This window comes from Somniosus microcephalus, chromosome 9 (assembly GCF_052327205.1).
Source record: "Somniosus microcephalus isolate GS21.2 chromosome 9, FLI_Smic_1.0, whole genome shotgun sequence".
NCBI classification, from domain to species: domain Eukaryota; kingdom Metazoa; phylum Chordata; class Chondrichthyes; order Squaliformes; family Somniosidae; genus Somniosus; species Somniosus microcephalus.
In genome coordinates, this window is record NC_140995.1 from 28,621,266 (window position 1) to 28,639,686 (window position 18,421).

Genomic DNA, 18,421 nt, shown 5'->3' on the forward strand with positions numbered 1-18,421 from the left:
TGGAGGGAGTGAATGTTTAAGGTGGCGGATGGGGTGCTAATCATGCGGGGTGCTAATCATGCGGGCTGCTTTGTCCTGGATGGTGTTGAGCTTCTGGAGTTTTGTTGGAGCTGCACTACAGCAGTTCTGTGCTGTAAAACTCTAACTCTAACTCTAACTCTAACACTCATCCAGGCAAATGGAGAGTATTCCATCACACTCCTGGCTTGTGCCTTGTAGATGGTGGAAAGGCTTTGGGGAGTCAGGAGGTGAGACACTCGCCGCAGAATACTTCTCAACATTTAATGCATATCAATGATGAAGCAGGCAGCGAAATGCCATTTTTGCCAAGCTAATGGTGGAGACAACACAGACAACAACTTTTGTCTATTGGCATTTAGCTGTGCATCTGCTCTTCGCCTGAAGTTGCTGTACCATTTATGCATAAATAATGGCGAGCGCCATTAGTCTCACCGTTATTTTGACAGCAAATTCTGGCTGCAACAGATGTAATCTGATGTGAGTGGAAAGGGAAACAGAACACCTGGTGTGTGGAGCCCATTTGATCCAGCTGCACATACTGACATTTGGCACAAGTCTATGAGCTCAATGGGCAGGGATTAAAGGAGATTGAAGAAGGGAACCAGTCTTGCTCAGGTAGAGTACAAGAAGTTATTGATAGAACCAATGTGGCTATCCAGAGCTGTATTTATTGAGCCCGAGCAAAGGGCATACCGCAGTGAGCTGGTACTGAAGCAAGACGGGAACACCTCGATTCAATCACCCCTTAACCTTCTAAACTCAAGGAAATACAAACCACATTTATATAAAGTGTCCTCAGAATGTAGCCCTTTAAGCCCCAGTATCATTCTGGTGAATCGGTGCTGCACCTCCTGCAAGGCCAATCTATCTTTCCTGAGGTGCGGTGACTAAAACTGATGCAGTACTCCAGATGGGGTCTGACCAAGGCTCTGTACAACAGAAGCACCACTTCCTCCACTTTGTATTCCAGCCCCCTTGGAGATAAAGGCCAACATTCTTTTAGCTTTTTTGAATACTTTTTATAACTCTGCAGTATCTTTGAGTGATTTGCGTACAAGGACATATAAATCACATTGCTCTCCCACCGTTCCTAGCCTCTCACCATGTAGGAAATATTCCGATTTGTCTTCCTCAGATCCAAAGTGGATGATCTCACACTTCCCCACATTGAACTCCATCCGCCATAGCTTTGCCCACTCACTTAGTTTATCGCAATCAAATCTTAAGGAAATCTGTACAAATTAAATCTCACATGATCAAATGGTATGTTTCAATTTTTTTCCTGGTTAAATCATAGAAACATAGAAAAATAGGAGCAGGAGTAGGCCATTCGGCCCTTCGAGCCTGCTCCACCATTCAATATGATCATGGCTGATCCTTTATCTCAATACCATATTCCCGCTCTCTCCCCATACCCCTTGATGCCTTTTGTTTTTTATTTTTATATATTTATTTATATATATATATATTTATATATTTAATTATATTTATATTTATATATAATATATATTTAACTCGGATGATTGTTGGAGGTCGAATTGCAGAAATTGGGAATCTATTGTCATGTTGAATACTGTTGAAAGGAAAAGTCTTGGGGACTGTGTGCGTAAAACGAATGAATAAGTAAACAAGCTTCAGGCAAAACCAGAGATAAGAAAATAAGAATGAAAATCTGCAATGCTGGAAACTTGAAATAAAAACAGAAAAAGCTACAAATGTACAGCAACTCCGTCAGCATGTGTAAAAGGAAAAGACAGGGTATGACAACATCAACCATCTTGTTTCTTTATACAGATGCTGGCTGATCCTCTGTGGTTTCCCAGCACCTTCTGTTTAGAGATTAGAAGGTTTTTTTCCCCCCAGGGAGCGGCAGATATGAAACAGATTCCGAACAAAACCAGGATAAGAACAGACATGCATGAACTAATATTGTGCAGAATACAGTGATCCCTGTGCAACTGGGCCATGAGAATATCATTTGTGGAATGCGGTGGGTTACAACTCAATAGTGTGGGTTGAATGTCTTTGAGTTTTGCTCAATTACCATTGGAGGTTGGCTGGACAATTCATGTACCTTTTAACCTGTGACTGATTAGGGGCTGTCTCGATTTTACCCAGTTTGATGGGCAAATTTTTTCTGGTCTGTGCCTTTTCTAATTCTGTACTTTCTTATGTTCTCATTTAGAAGAGACTTTGGGACCAATTTTCCTCCATGCTCTTGCGTCACCACTGGTGGGGTAGAACACATTTGTAATCGGCCAGATCGGAGTGCAGTTGAACCTAGGCCTGGCCTTCATCTGGATGGGAAGATGCCACCTTGAATGGAGCAGGCATCCTAGTTTTTTTTTATTGGGCCCTACTGTGCCATATTCAAATGGCAATTGATCCATGAGGGATTAATAGCCATTTTGAATTTGGGGCCTATCAGCAAGGGAGTGTTAGAAAAGAAAATCTTCAGCCAAACTGTGTTCCCAATGACAGACAAGGTGCTGCTCCAAAATCTCCTTTGTACTGCTGGTACTGGTACTGCTGTGGGTGCACTACCCACTCACCCCCCCGCTCCGTACCTTATATTTACAGACCCTAGGTTTTTGGGACATGGTCACAGTATATGGGTGGGTGGGTGGATGTCATTCTACACCGCACTTCTGGCAGTGCATTGGCGCTGCCCAAATGTTCAAGCTCAGCTGTTTAAGATGCAAACGGCTACACAGTGGTTCATCAGCAGCAAAGTGCCATGGTGTCATCTTAAGAGGTCTTTTTCTCTTCTAGTACCTTGTCGTGGAAATCTGACGGACCGCAGGGGCACCATCCTCTCGCCAGGCTACCCTGAGCCATATGGTAACAGCTTGAACTGTGTGTGTAAAATCACGGTAACCGAGGGAGCAGGTATACAGGCAAGTTGTTTGTCAGCAGAAAGAACACTTTTTGCCTTAAGCTCGTGTGACTCTATTGACTTGCTGGCAGCCATATATCTGAGACTGTTTTGACACTTCATACAGATAGCCTGGTGATATCATTTCTTTGTTCTTATTAGCTTTATACCTGTTGATTTTGTAATGATTGGAAAAGTAAACTGAAGGAAGAGAATTTGTGTCCGAATTATACAGAAGTAACACGTTGCAGAATCTTTTGTGTGGAAGTGTGATTGTTGAGCAATCATTTTTTTATTCATCAGATATAAATGGTACTCGGATAACAGCAGTACTGGACAATATTACAGCAACAGTAATATTATGCAGTCACGGTGTAAAATGCACCTCTAAACTCGGTAACTAAACAGATTTAATACTGAGGAGGAAGTTCTACCAATTGTTACAACTAAAGTAATAGTTTGATTTGCAATACTTAAGAGTGTTTATAGTTTGTGCCCTTATATGTAGTGAGTGTTTATAGTTTGTGCCCTTATATGTAGTTTGTGTATCAGATCTAACTGTCGTGAGCTGATCAAGCTGTGCAGAAGTATGAATTTTACAGCAATTAAATGCTGGTTTTGTTGAATAGATTCAAGTGATCAGCTTTGCCACAGAGCATAACTGGGACTCCTTAGAAATATATGATGGCGGAGATGCAACTGCACCAAGGCTTGGGAGCTTCTCAGGTAAGAAAAAAATACCAAATATCTTGTGTTTTTTTTAAATCAAAAGAAATAGAAACTGTTAGAATGTTAGAAGGTTGATTGGCCATGATAAAAAAAAAGAAAAAAAAATTGGCCCTTAGTGTTAGGGGGGATTAAATACGTGGGGTTACGGGGATAGGGCTTGTGTGGGATGGCTGTCGGTATAGGGACCGGGTGCTAGGGTTTGGATGATCAGCCATGATCTCGTTGAATGGCGGAGCAGGCTCGAAGGGCCGAATGGCCTACTCCTGCTCCTATCTTCTATGTTTCTATGTTTCTAGTATTCCTATCTATGGACCAAATGCAACAGGAGCATTTTATGCAACCTTGGTGAAAATCTTTTCCAGGTGCTTAGTTTTATTCAGTTGCTCACTTAATTAGAGATAATTTTGCAAGGCCCTGCTCCAGGTGCAGAGCCTCAGTAGACGGGAACACAGGTCTCAGAATCAATGCTGTTGTATTGGCCCGTAATTTCCGATAGGAGGCTTCCTGCGTGCGGAGGCCTCCTATCGGAAAAAAATCTACGAACTTACCTGAGGGCAGGAGTGGGCCTTTGGCATAGCGGTAGCATCCCCGCCGCTGGGCCAGAAGGCGTAGGGTTTCGAACCCCGCTCCAGACAGTCCCGGCAAGTGGAGTCGGAGCTCCGGCTCTAAATTCTGGGTTGACATCCAGCGGGATACTTGCATCCATGGGTGTGGGTGGCCCCCCCCCTCGTATGGGTTGTGGGAGCCCGTAAAACCCTCCCGCCATAGGACTAACCACCCTAATGGCTGGTATGAAGATGGTTACAGTCACGGAAGGAGCATTAATCGCGGCCAGAAATCCTTCCACCACTTCATACAGTTCCGCAAAGGGAACAGTGTGAAGACACGTACGACGACGACCTGAGGGCACCCGAGGTCCGGACACTTCCGCTCCTGGGCCTCCCCAAAGTCGAAATGCGCAGGGCCCACGTATCCCAGGGGCGCATGCAGTTCGCAAGCATCCCTGGGATCACGTAGGTCAGGCCAGTCAATAGAAAAAGGGAATTTCCCTTCATACTTTTGACAGATAGACCTGTCAGATATATGAATGGAGATCACCCCAAAAACACATTAAAACATTAAATAAATTTACAAACAAACATCACATTTTTAAAATCAGTTAAAATTTCAATAAATTAAATATTTTGAACAAAAATTTAATTTTTTGAAAAAAATAATTAAAGCTTTTTACAGGGCTAAAAATAAACTTACCTTTTTTTTTAAAAAGTATTTTAAAATTATAAATGAGTGAATAAACTTTTTTTAAAACTTTTTTTCAACTCTTATGCTGGTAAAAGCAGGCCTTACACCTGCTTTTACCAGGCGTAAGATATCAAAGGGTTTTCAGCAGGCGGAGGTTCGCTAGGGCAGGCGTCCAATCTGTTAAGAGCATTCTTGACAGATTGGAAATGCCAGTTTTCAGATCATGTGCTTCGCATGCCTGAAACCGGCATTTCCAATGTCCCGATGGGTGAGGCTGTGTTTGGGAGCCTGGGGTGGCACTCCTGCTCCTCCCAGGCCCACATAAATGAAGAATCCTCTTCCTCAGGTAAGAAAATAATACCAAATACCTTTGGGATCCTCTTCAGACAGACTGCCATATGATACTGGCTGGAGCGTGCACTACCCACACGCTGCCCAGCTCAGTCCAAAAATGGCAAGCGGGGTCCTACATACGTCATACAACCAACGTTCCCTTTGAGCTGCACACCCACGCAGTAGGACCAGTAGAAACTTTGAACTTCCCAATGGTGTAGTACTGGACGTGTTAATGCTGTAACTTTTCTATGTTCACTACTAAGTGACAATAAACCATTTATAAATTGAATTTAGTTCCTGTACTCTTTTTAGAGATGGAAGTATTTAATTTGATGTGCTCCCTGACTGTCACTGTTGGTGACATTAGTGGGTCATGCCCTCTGTCCTGGAATGCCAGCTTCACACCAGAGGTGGATAAATGGGAAATACTGTCTGTATTTATGGATTTTGCTGTGCATAGGTTGAGGTGGACAGACTTTACACTGAAAGCACCGCTTCCTACTGTTACCTCCCCCCGTCCCCCTCCTCAGTGCCAAGTTATAAAGCAAATTACACTAAAGTTTTAATCATAAAATATAAAATCAACAGATGATGTCATCCAGGGCTTTGGATAACTAAGGATTGTCAGTTCCAAATACCCCAAATGATTATTTCTTTTACAATTTGTGAATCAAACAGCAGGGGTATAACACAGCAAAGCAACACAAAGTTGGAGACCTGGGGCTCAGTTTTCAGGCCTCCCGCTCAGCAGAAACGGGGCGATAGCACCCTAAAAATGGTGGGCAATGACCTAACGCCCTGTTACCGCCATCATTGAAGCCATGGCAGTGCTCCCCCGTTTCTATTGCTGGGCGGCCAGATTAGCCCCCTGAATCAGGCGGTAGGCCCATTTAAAATGATAATTGGGGTTGTATGCAAAGTTCCCCCCTACTTTTTTTGGTGCTGCGCGGCCCCTTTAAGAGGCTGCCCCAGCCATTCAAAATAACACTCGTGCGCGGTTTTTACAATGAAAAGCCGGCAAGCCAGGACAAAACTTTTACTGAAGCAAATGTGACCTCCTGCCAACAACAAACATGGCTGTGCACAGTTTATTTGCAATTTAACGGTTACACTCCCACATGTATATCTTAGCAAGCTGCTATTGCAATAATATCTTTATTGTATGCATGTAGCAAGGTTTCATATTCTATCTTTTATGCACTTACCAGCACCTAGTGCTTCCTATCAGGACAGAAAAAAAGTTGCCTTAATAGAGGTTACGATTGTGGTTTCTGCTCTGCTGACTCTCCCTTCTAAAGGTAGTTTACAGTAGTGAAATGGAGGTGAAATACAGGAAACTCTCGTTTAAACAGCACCTAAATATCCGGAATTCCCTAATAACCGGCAAAATTCTCACTCCGAAAACGACAGTATACGGTCGTTTATAAGTTTTGTTTTACTGTTAAGTAATTAAAGAGTTATGGATTACCCTCAACTGGCATTACTGTACTTAATCAAGCATCTTCCACCATCCATTTAACACAACATTCGGTCGGTGAGTACCCAATTATACTGCACGTTTCTTGATTTTTTTATTTTTGTTTGTTAAAAATAGCCTCGGTAGATATACCTCTCCATTATCCGGAATTTTTAATCAACCGGCACCATCCCGGTCCCGTCGGTGCCGGATACCAAAGAGTTTCCTGTAGAAGACAAGGATTCATTAATGATAGCTCCTGTTTGTCTCTTTCTAAATGTTTCCCTTAGCTGCTGCTCAGCCTGGTAAAAGTAAACAGTCTCTGCTGTTCTGTTGCTAGCATAGGTAACTTGGCTGCTGAAAAGAGATAAGGAAGATGAACAGTTAAGTAACTTGCTCAATTGTGAATGCAGTTAGTCTGAATCATATTACAGATACAGCCCGGTTTACTGAAGGGGTCAAATTTGGTTCTAATTCTTTGTAACACAGTTGGATTGAAAGAAAGAAATGTTTTTTTTTTCTTCTAAGGTACCACGGTCCCTGCATTGTTGAACAGCACCTCCAATCAGCTCTACCTGCATTTTCATTCTGACATCAGTGTGGCAGCAGCTGGCTATCACTTGGAATACAAAAGTAAGCAAAACATTTATGCTGACACGTACCAGCGGTAGAACTGAGAGCGCAACAAATCCAGTATTTGGTTATGTGACTTACAAGGGCATCATCACCAGTTTTAAAACAGTTACATTTTAATTGGGTGTGGGTCATGGTACATTTTGACTTCTCTTATATTATAATACTAAACACTTCTTATTTTGCATCACGTCTTTGAACTTCTCACATTGCAAATTTGTACTTTTTGCATTATTGCCAGATATACAGTATTCATTTTCGGAGTGCCATTTGCAAAATTTTAATATTAGGAGCTTTTCAAAGACTTGGTAGCACAATGAGGGTTAGTTCTTTTCCATTCACCTCCAGGACCACAGTTTGAATCCAATCCTGATTCCTGAAATTCTTCTCTGCCAGTTGGTAAAATCCCAATGTGATATGAGTTTGGGTAGTCTCAACACAGTTCCAAATAAGAATGAGTTCACAGCACAATACTGTCAAAAATTAGATACAAATTGACATGAACTTGTCGATGTTCACAGTCTTGTTACGGATGAGTGGTGTGGGACATGGAAATTCAAACAAGTGCATTGTACTTCTAAGATAAGGATTAAGCAGCGTTGGGGGAAGAACCAGTCTAATCACTGGCTCCAAATTTTCATGGGGCCTGGGGCACAATGTGAGGGTGTGGGTGGGAATTCAGGTGGGACCCATAACTGCTGAATCTCCAGCCAGAGGAGTGATCAGTGGGAGTGTGCAGGGGAGGGGGTGGGGGGCTGCAGCAGATGGAAGTTCCGTCCATCCTGTAGAAGAGCGTGATGTCTGATGGAGGTGGGGCCGGTGGGACGGATTGCTACGCCACTATTCCCGTGGTTCTTGCAAGGAACTCCTAGCAATCGGGATACTGGAAAGATAGCAGCATCCAGCTCCATGGTGGGCTGCAAGTGGGGCCCACCAGGCAGTCTAGCCTGGGTGTCGACCTGGAACACACCTCTCCCCCCCCACCCCCCAAAAGTCTGCAACCTGGATCGATGGAATCATCGCTCTGATTTAAAAAGAAATCTCCCAGTCTCTCTGGCTTCCCCCTCCAACATGGCTTGCAAGCATCACATCTTCCATACAGCTGCTCTTCCCAGCCCAAGGGAAAAACAATCCGTTCCGCAGCACTGACATCTGTAAACCTGACGCACAGAAAATGTCACTAAGTAAAATGAGAAGCAAATAAAGAGCTGTCCAATGTTTTTAATTGTGGCGATGTGTGACAGTATATTACTTTATAAAAATGAAGAGCTTCCTTGAATACAATCAGCATATTTTGTTTGATTGCATCTTGCCGTTGAGTTCTGCAGCTATTAAACTAGCTGACATTGAAGTAAGTTATTCATAGCAACTTAAGTTCCCAGTGGAGCCCATTAGTACACAATTTAGTTTGGTTTCATTAGAATAAATTTGTTATAATGACAGCAAGTAAGTATGTAATAACGGCTAGAAAGCTTGGTGTCATTATTCTCCTATTAAATACTGCATGAAACCCATATTTTTTTCAATAGCAATTATAGGTTTAACTAATAAGTGAAGCTGTATTATAACTATCCTGGAATTGCTTGTTTATTTTCTGTGCGGTTGTCTTTGGTGACTGCTGAATATTAAAAATGTGTTGCCCATTATATTGGAGATGAGAGTAGTTGAAGCAATATTTTAAATGCCTCAACTATCTGACAGTGTGATATTCACTTTATCTTACGGCTGCAGGAAGGTTGATGTAATCAATATGAAGTCATATCAAAATTGTTATGTGTGAATAACTGGTGTGAGGTGTACATGTTCTTGTGTGCTTTAGGCTTTTAGTGAAATTTTAAACTTAAGCAAGATAATACTCCATTCACTTTTGAAGAATCAATATTATGAAGGGAACTGAACAAGTTCATTGTTCAGTATGGTGAATAGGTGTTTAAAATCAACGCGTTAGAAGTAAAAGTATATCAGACATGTGAAAGCTTTATAAGGATCCGCTGGTGACACAGATCTTCACCAGCCAGGAGTGCGAATCATAAAATCAGACACGCAGTCGAGTGCTCCCAATTCACAGCGGCCTACATTTTGCACTAAAGGGAAAAGTTGCTGATTGGAGACTGTGCTGATGGCCATCGCAAGCCTGGTTACAGGTTTAAAAAATTATTTGCTGGCTCTTGTGGCTTTCTCACCACTTTCCCGTCGACAGTGCTGCTCACCAATTGAAGCCACGCAGCACCATGTGGAAGGCCAGGCCTGGCGATATGGCTTCTTAAAGGCTTTATTTTACTTTTCTGTTTCAAAAGGGTTTTTTTTTGCTTATAATATTGCTTTATCTGCATTTTATTGCTGCATTTTTTTGTTATTGTTTTGATTATTTTTGCACTGCACAACTTTTATTTCCAAATCAGTTGTTTAAAACCATCTGGGTTCCACATGCTATTATACTTGTAGAAACCATAATGGCCAGAATGGAGAATTTTTTAGGGGTTTCAATGGGAAAAAAAACTACAGTTGGAAGAAGAAAACCAACTCTTGAGGGTGTAAGATGTTCTGATTGTCTGACAGCTTATAGAGTTCAGACTCGTGGAACAGACAACTCAAAACCCAAGGGGCTGGATTTTGTGAATGGAGGCGAGTTGGAGGCGGGACTGCTGCTTGTCGTGTCAATGTCCCGCCTCCATCCTCGCCTGACCAACCAGCGGGAATTTCCCCTGATTGACCTTGTCAAGCCCGCCCTGTGGGCTCAGCAGGCCAATTAGGGAGGAAGTCACTGACAGAGCACGTCAACGTCTGACGTGCTACCTGTCAAGACTTTTGGAAAGAAGAAATGTCAGCATTTGACAGCTCTGTGAAGCTGTCAAACACTAACATTCTCTGTATTTTTTGAGCCCTTGTGTTCAGGACTCATCAAACCTTTCCACTTTGTCGATTTCAGATGGCTGTTGGTTTGGAGGATCCAACAGCCAATCTGTGAAATCGACAAGGAAGATGCCGGGTCTCCCGATCCAGGGTGGATGAAGGCCATAAGAAGAAAACAAGGTAAGTGAACATTTTTAAACACTTATCACTCACCTTACATACTTACCACTCCCATCACTCACCTCTACACCTTACTTCCAGGTGCCTCCGACCCCTGCAGATCTCCTTCACATCTCCTCCAACCCGGCGGGGTTCTCCGAGGTCAGGAAGCCTTCACCTGAGAAGGCAAAATGGCATTAATCCTTTTTCCTGCCTGTTAGCTACCTGTTAACAGGCAGTTAAAAGGATTTAATCCCTTTCCCGCCTCCAGGAGACGGGACCCGAAGCAGCACATCTTCCCACCTCCTGGCAAAAGGGCACGGAGGCGGGATGCGGGCGGCTTTGCCATCCGTCCCCACTTTCTGCTACTTTACCGGCAGTCCCACCTCCATGCCCGCCTCCGAGGCTGAGAAAATCCAGCCCAATGAATTGGTGAAACTTCTTTTACTTAAAAGTCAACAAGAGGTTACAAGCAATTACCAGAATACAAACTGTACTCAATTCACGTACTTATCACAAGCAAGCATTTACTTTATGCTTAGGTGATTATAAGCAAAACCACATACATACTATTCACCAGATGAGAGGTCAATTCAACAATGATAGACGTATGACTAACTTTAACTGGCAACTGACCAAGTTACCAAGGACTATAGCCCCGACTGCAGTGCCAAATGTTTTGAAACAGTACCTTTTATAGCCCAAAATTTGGCAATCCTCCCACTGCGTACGTGTCCCTAACTATACGCATAATGGTCGGCAGTTGTTTCCCAGACCTTCTTATCAGTAGTGCGTTAGGTAACTGTGGGCCTTGAAGGCTAGGTACATTCCATAGTCTGAAGATGTTTCTATTATTGCACTGATTTCACAGTCAATAGTCTGTTCCCAAAGAACTTCAATAAGCTTCTTTTCCATATCTGTTGAAAGACAATTGGCAGCTTTTACAGCTTACAAGTCTGAAACAGTTTATTTTGCAAAGTTCTCACAGCAACCAGTCTTTGTCCTTGCGAAGCATGATGGTAAAATTTGGTCAACTTTTACAGCAAATAGTGTGTTCTACAGTGGACAAAGACAAGTGCAACTGTACCTCATGTATTGTGCAAACATCCACCCTTATTCACAGGATACACATTTACTATCCTATACTGTACTTGCTTGGTCACATAGTGATGGCATCTCTTGCAGGCTGACTTGCAGACAACTAGCTCCAAAGGGATGGCTCTTCCGGTGGGAGTGCATTAAATTTTTATGCTACTGGATCTTTCCAAGCAAAAACCCAGTGATATATGCCTAATCATATTGTGGTCAATCAAATGACCACAGATGCATCAAACAAGCAATAGGCCCTGCTTAAAAGGAGCAAAACCTTCATCACTTTTCTTGTGGAAAGGAAGAGGCATCAGCTCAAGAAGACAAATGACTTGGGTTCCAAGAATACACGGCAGAGTGCATGGAACCCATGCACTTTAGAGCAGTAAATCTTGCTGCCACCTCCTTATAGGCAAGTTGATCTTCTGTCGTCTTAGGAGAATACCCTAACATCCTAAACAGGGCAACCCTTCCTGAACATACATCACGCAACAGCACATCCACTTTGCCAGCTATCAAACAGGTGATCCGGGCCTGCAACAATTGTACACAGACTCTGTTTCATGCCTTCACAATGGATTTCCATTTACTTCACTTTTGCTGAGATCCTCCTTCTCCTTCCAGCTTTGGGAATGGTTGAAGATTATTTAAAATTAATTTTGAAGCCTATAAAAGTGACACAATGTTTGCTCCCCTATGCAGCAGTTTGCCTTTAAATATATACGTCCTTTTCTATTTGAGCTGCTGGCTGGACCTTGGACAGCCCCCATTAGACGAGCTGTTGGCGCAAGTTTAATGTTGTGCTGGAAAACTTGTGCTAATTAGTTCCGTACAGTAACCTCAGTGCACCTTGGGCCTGCCAACCATTCCCAGCACTCACATTCTGTCAGTCTTGCAAAACTATAGGTTTGTTAATAGCCTGTTGAAAAGAACAGTGTAAATCGGTTCACACTCCAATTAAATGTGTTCCTGAAGAAAAGGACCTGTGAGATATGGGTCTACCTATAAAAAGGGATTGGCTTGTTTAGCCTAAAGGTCTTTTCCTGTTCTTAAAAAAAAACATTTCTGTTCTTATTTCACACTTATTTGTTTGCTTTTGTAACACTTTCAAGGATAAAATATTAATTTATAGTCAGTTAGTTGTACCAGTTACTATGCATCTTGCATTTTCCAAAGGATTAACTTTTCAGCACAAAGATTATTATAGATTATCCTAGCAGGCAAGTGGGTGGTATCATGTTAATTTGCTGTACTTAATTATATTGTGGTCCGTGTTCTAAATCCCATCAAAGCCAAGTTAAATTATAGCTAGTGTAAAGACTGATTTTTGTTTTTATGTTGAAAACTGAAATCTTGATTTGGTAGCACAAGAGCAGGGAAGTTTTAATACTCCAGGTCTTATAAACTAGCGCATAATTCAGTTCTCAATTATTCAGAAGAGTTGATCCACCAAGTTCCAGACAGGGTGCTTTCTGCAAGACACACTCCGCCCCTTTTATACTTCACTAAAAATAGTTTGCCAATGCTCCTAATAAACCAGACTGGAGACAAAAATTCCATCTGTGAAACAAGAGAGTCATTCAAGCACCAGAGGCAGTGCAGCGTAGAACTGCCAGGCCGATCCTAGTGTTAGAGGAAAGATTGGAGAGACTTGGGATTTTTCTTATGAACCAGATAGGGATTTCCTGACTGGAACTGTTCATGTGTCGCTTGTGGTTGTTATTTGATTAAATACTGGGATGTACCTGCCCTAAATTATGATATAACGTAAGTCTACTGAGATTAGCGACATGCCAGAAATATGGTGGACATACATGCTGTGAGATAAAGAAAAGAACAGGTAGTTCCCCAGTTGTCCGAGCCAATATTTTCCCCTCAATCAGCACCACTGTAAACAGATTCACAGTTATTCATCACATTGTTGCGTGTGAGATTTGGGTGTTTGCAAATTGGCTCACATATTTGCCTACATAGCAACAATAATTCATTATTTGTGAAGTTATTTCAGGTATCTTAGAGACACGTGATATGGTCCGAAATGGCTTTCTTGTAAATCTGAAGTTTGATATTACCATGTGCAACAGAAGTTTTTCTTTTTTTTGAAGCCCTATAATGTAGGCTTAATTCTTCGTTTTGAGACTTCTGATTAAGGCACATAGTACAGTAGCATACAGAGTTTCATAAAATATTGAAAGCCATGCTCTAGAAGCCTTCTAAATGTGATGACGGTCTGATGGACAGCCATATAAATGGAGGTGAGGTGTACATTATGTATGTGTTTGGTGTGATTATCAGATTGGCAGTTGATTATAGTGAACATCACCAAACTAAAACATCCTGAAGTAATTATTGTCCGCATGCCCGATACGAGAGTCCCAAAACAAGCGCTCTACTCGGAGCTCCGGCATGGCAAGAGAGCCCCAGGTGGGCAGAGGAAACGCTTCAAGGACACCCTCAAAGCCTACTTGTAAAAGTGTAACATCCCCACCGACACCTGGGAATCCCTGGCCCAAGACCGTACAAAGTGGAGTAGAAGCATCCGGGAAGGCGCCGAACACCTCGAGTCTCTTCGCCGGGAGCAAGCGGAAGTCAAGCGCAGGCAACGCAAGGAGTGCATGTCAACCCAAGCACCCCACCCACCCGCCCCTTTAACCACCGTCTGCCCCACCTGTGACAGAGACTGTAGGTCCCGCATTGGACTAATCAGTCACCTACAAACTCATTTTTAATGTGGAAGCAAGTCATCCTCAGTTCCGAGGAACTGCCTAAGAAGAAGAAGAAGAAGATACTTCACCAATGTACTGAAGCCAAGAGAGAAATATTGAAACCCTGGATAATAAATAGATAGAGACTAAGACAGAGTATGCAAATTAAATATCATCTGCAGCTTACAGATGACACATTTTTACTGATGAACTTAGTTGTACATCTGTTTTTTAAAATTATATATAAAGATATAAAGATATATATATATATAGTGTAAGGAATTAAACAACGGGGTTGGGGTTATTGTCTCTGGCCAGTCAGAAGCCTCTGAGCTGCTCCAGGGACCCCCGTGCAGTTTCGAAGCGCTCCCCTATTCCTGGTTCTGACCGCCGGACTTATTCGGTAGTGATGTGGACAGAACAACACTGACTCGTGGTTTGGGTGCAAAACAGATCAGTATTTATTGAAACAAAAAGAAAGAAACAAATTAAAAATCGATACAGCACAGCTATGCCTGGTACAGCACTTTTGCTTAACGCAGCACACTTAGTGTCCACTAGAGCGCTCTTTGCTCAGTGCAACACTCCCTTTTAAATACAGCACTTTTAAATACAGCCACTCAGTGTTTACCACAGCACTTCTCTGCTAGGTGCAACACCCCTTTTTAATACAGTTTTAAATATAGAAATACCTTGCTCACTACAGCACCTTTGCTTAGTGGCTTTTACTTAAAACAGCACTTTAGTACAGCTACTTTCAGTGTTCACTACAGCCTTGTCTGCTAGTGCAACACTGTTACTTAAATAGGGGAGGAGAGAACGGACACAACGAGGGAAGATCGACTAAAATTACAGTTCTAACAAAATTCCCACCCCTATACCTATTCTAAGTTGCCTTGTAAAAGGCCAGAAAAATATATGCTCACCAATGAAAATGCCTCCTCCATGCCCTGCGATCTTTGATCTTCACTGCCCCGAAGTAAAAACACTCCAGTATTTTAAAAGTAAACTGCTGGTGTTCCACTTCTTCAGGCAGACTCCCACGTTGTAGAGAGCATGGAGGCGAGGCCACAGAGAAAGAGATGGCTTCTGAGAAGCTATCTTTTATACCCCAATTTGGGGCCGAAATGTTTCCGCCCAGATCCGGATGTATCTGGGCTAAACAAAAGGGATCCAAACTGCCCCATTGTCTTGTAATGGCTTTGGATGAGTCACCCATTCATTTAAACTGTTTCCAGTTTAAATGTGTCCTCATTGTCTGTGATGGCTTTGAATAAAGTTGTAGTTTAAATGTGTCCATTGTCTGTGATGGGCTTTCGAATAAAGCTGCAGTGGTTTGAAATGTGTCCATTTCCTTGATTGCTTGAGTAAATAGCCTTGAAGGTATTGTAAACAGAAAGTCATTGTTCTTGTGGTCAGACTGAAACCAGTCTCAAGTGGTTAATCCTTTGTGTTGCAGTTTCTGTAAACACATCAATTGTCTCTGCAGGGAAGGGGGGGGAACTCCCCTTTGATTGGCAGTTTTGACTGCTCCATTGAACCCTTTTCCACAGACACATAGTCCTTTGTCTTTTGCCATGTGGCCTGGTGGCCATTTTGATCCCCTGGATTTTTAAAGGTGTATTGCCCAGGTATTCGTTAATCAAAATTAATCTTCAGAACTGTAGGAAATTTTGAAATTATTGCGAAATCCTACAATAGTTAAGGTGTGTACTGCTTGACTAATGAAGTATTACTGATCTGGATCTCTGTCAGGAATAGTAAAGCATAAGACACATTTTACAGGACAAATATGTTCAAGCGCAACAATTATTTGTATCTTCATGTGGTTTTGAATTACAATTTGCTACAAATGTGGAGACAGAAATTAATTTGACTGTCACTTTACGCAATTACCGTTAGTTTGCGAAAAACACAACTGCGGGGCTGTATTAACTGTGGAGGCAACAAAAAGATGACTGCTGCTGATTTATGATATGACTAAGATAATTGTCATAACTCATTTGAACTGTGTTTCCCCAATAAAAAAAATAAAACAAGATGAAAACAGCATCTTCAATCCAGTCTACTTGACTGAGAATAATATGTTTGGAACACATAGCAATCTTGCTGCTGTTTTGCAGGCTACATGTTGTCAGGAACACTAGGGCTGCAAGCCAGGAAATCCTGATAACAAAAATCAAATATGTGTCACTGATGCTGCTCACAGAACTTTCAATGAAGCAAAAGACATATTGGGGCAGATTTAAAGCTTGCCACCCCGGGTGTAAAGCTGATGTTGCAGATTGGCTGCCCGTTATAGGAACCGCCTTAGTTTAATTTCTATTGAAATCAATAGAAGTCACAATCAGGACAGTTTCTATAACAGGCGGCTGATCAGCAAAGCTAGTTTTAGGCCTGGGCAGTAAGTTGAAAATCAACTTCATTGAGCCCATTGAGCTTCTAATATTTAAAAGTAGATTTTTAAATGTGCTCTGCTTCCTTTCATGGGGAAGAAGGGCTCTGTGTAGTGGTGTTGGAAATGCATTCAAAAAGAACATGTTTAGGATGTTGCTAAACATAGCAACCAGTGTAGTTCTTCCTTCATCAATTGGAGACAAATGCCTCAATCGTGGTTCTTCTTAGTCTCTTATCCCCAGTCTTTCTTTCATTGCTCATTGATTTACATTTGATACTTTCCTTGGCACTCTTGTTGGATCCATTTCCCAAAGCTTCTGTGCCTTTTAATGCAAGGTAACTAACTTAGTGTGACCTCATCAATGCTTTATGGACTGTGAGGATTACCATTATGATAGTGAATGATTCACTTACATATACAGACATTTTAACTGGAAAAAATAATGGCCCAGAAATTCGGGTCTCCACGGGTGAGTACGCACGGGGTACTCACCCGTAAGCCCAATGGACGTGCCGGTTTCGTGCATGCACTGCGCATGCGCAGGAAACCGGCACTTCTGATCCCCTGAAAGAAGGGGTTCAGAGGTTGAACACGTGCGCAGGAGAGGCAGCACATGCGCATCGAACTTATGTTTTTTTTGCAGGTTTTTCCCGAGAGGGTAAGTCTCCAGGAGTTACACTTTTAAAAAGCAGGCACAAGGCCTGCTTTTTACAAGGTAAGTGGTGAATTAATTAAAATTAAAACATTTTTTCCAAAGGTTTATTATTTTTAAATACTTTAAAGAAAGGTAAGTTTATTTTTAGCCCTGTTAGAAAATGTAATTCATTTTTTCAAAAATTTAAATTATTGTTTAAAATAGTTATTTCATGTAATTTATAGTTTATTTTAAAAATGTGATTTAAAAAAAATGTATTTGAAGATTTAGTGATGTTTTGGGGCTTATAGTATTTATAGGTTTGACAGCTCTTCCTGTCAAACTTATGAATGAAGCATTCCCTGCTACCATTGGCTCTCCATGGCCCATGTGATCCCAGGGGACGCATCGAACTAACTGCGCCCCTGGGATACGCAAGCACTGTGCGCCGGCAGTTGGAGGAGGCCCAGGATCGGAATCCCACGCAGGCCCACAGCTCAATGGCCGGCGCGGTAGGTAAGTACAGGTTGGGGGCTTGCACCCGCAGGAAGCCCCCGATTGAATTTCTGGGCCAATGTTTTATTATATAGTACCTTCCACAATGCCAGGATGTCCAAAGCACTTCACAGCCAATGAAGTACTTTTGAAGAGTAGTCACTGTTGTAATGTAGGAAACGCAGTAGCCAATTTGTGCACAGCATGGTCCCAAAAACAGCAATGTAATAATGACCAGATAATCTGTTTTAATAGTGTTGGTTGAGAGATAAATATTGGCCAGTACGTGTGCTGTGTTTGTGCCACTGGACTGCTTTCTGTAATGTGTGCTTATGGCAATTACATGCAACATGATGAAACTTTCAATGTTTCAAGTAGCACCATAAATATTTTTCTCTTGTGCCTTATTTAATTATAAAGCACTAATGCATAATCACATTTACTATTTTTAGCAACAATATCTATTCCTGTATAAATTCCAATGTTAAATGTCATTTGCCATTTAACTGTTCAGTTATCAAATTACCTTAGACCTCTTTGAACCACTTTCCACTTGTCAGACATTCAGTTTTCCAATGCAAGTTGATGCAATCCACGGACATTTTAAACATTATATTTACAACATCTCCATCATCATGAATACATTTTATGAAAGGCTGTAAGTCCAGGATCAATCAGAGGGGGAGTGAGGAGAAGGGGTGCTGAGGGTCAGAGGTAATTCTACAGGTCACACCTGCATTATTCCAATTTACAGTACTATCATTCACATCTGGCTCATTACTTACCCAAATAACAA

General features: G+C 42.0%; 1 protein-coding gene across 1 annotated transcript in view; it reads left to right on the top strand.

Annotated features, from left to right (window-relative positions):
• csmd1b (CUB and Sushi multiple domains 1b) overlaps positions 1-18,421 on the top strand; it is a 1,295,488-nt gene that overhangs the window by 841,324 nt on the left and 435,743 nt on the right. The window contains exons 30-32 of the mRNA XM_085996460.1: positions 2,794-2,918; positions 3,526-3,622; positions 7,188-7,292. Of these exons, the coding sequence (XP_085852586.1) occupies positions 2,794-2,918; positions 3,526-3,622; positions 7,188-7,292 (327 nt within the window). The remainder of the gene's footprint in view (positions 1-2,793; positions 2,919-3,525; positions 3,623-7,187; positions 7,293-18,421) is intronic.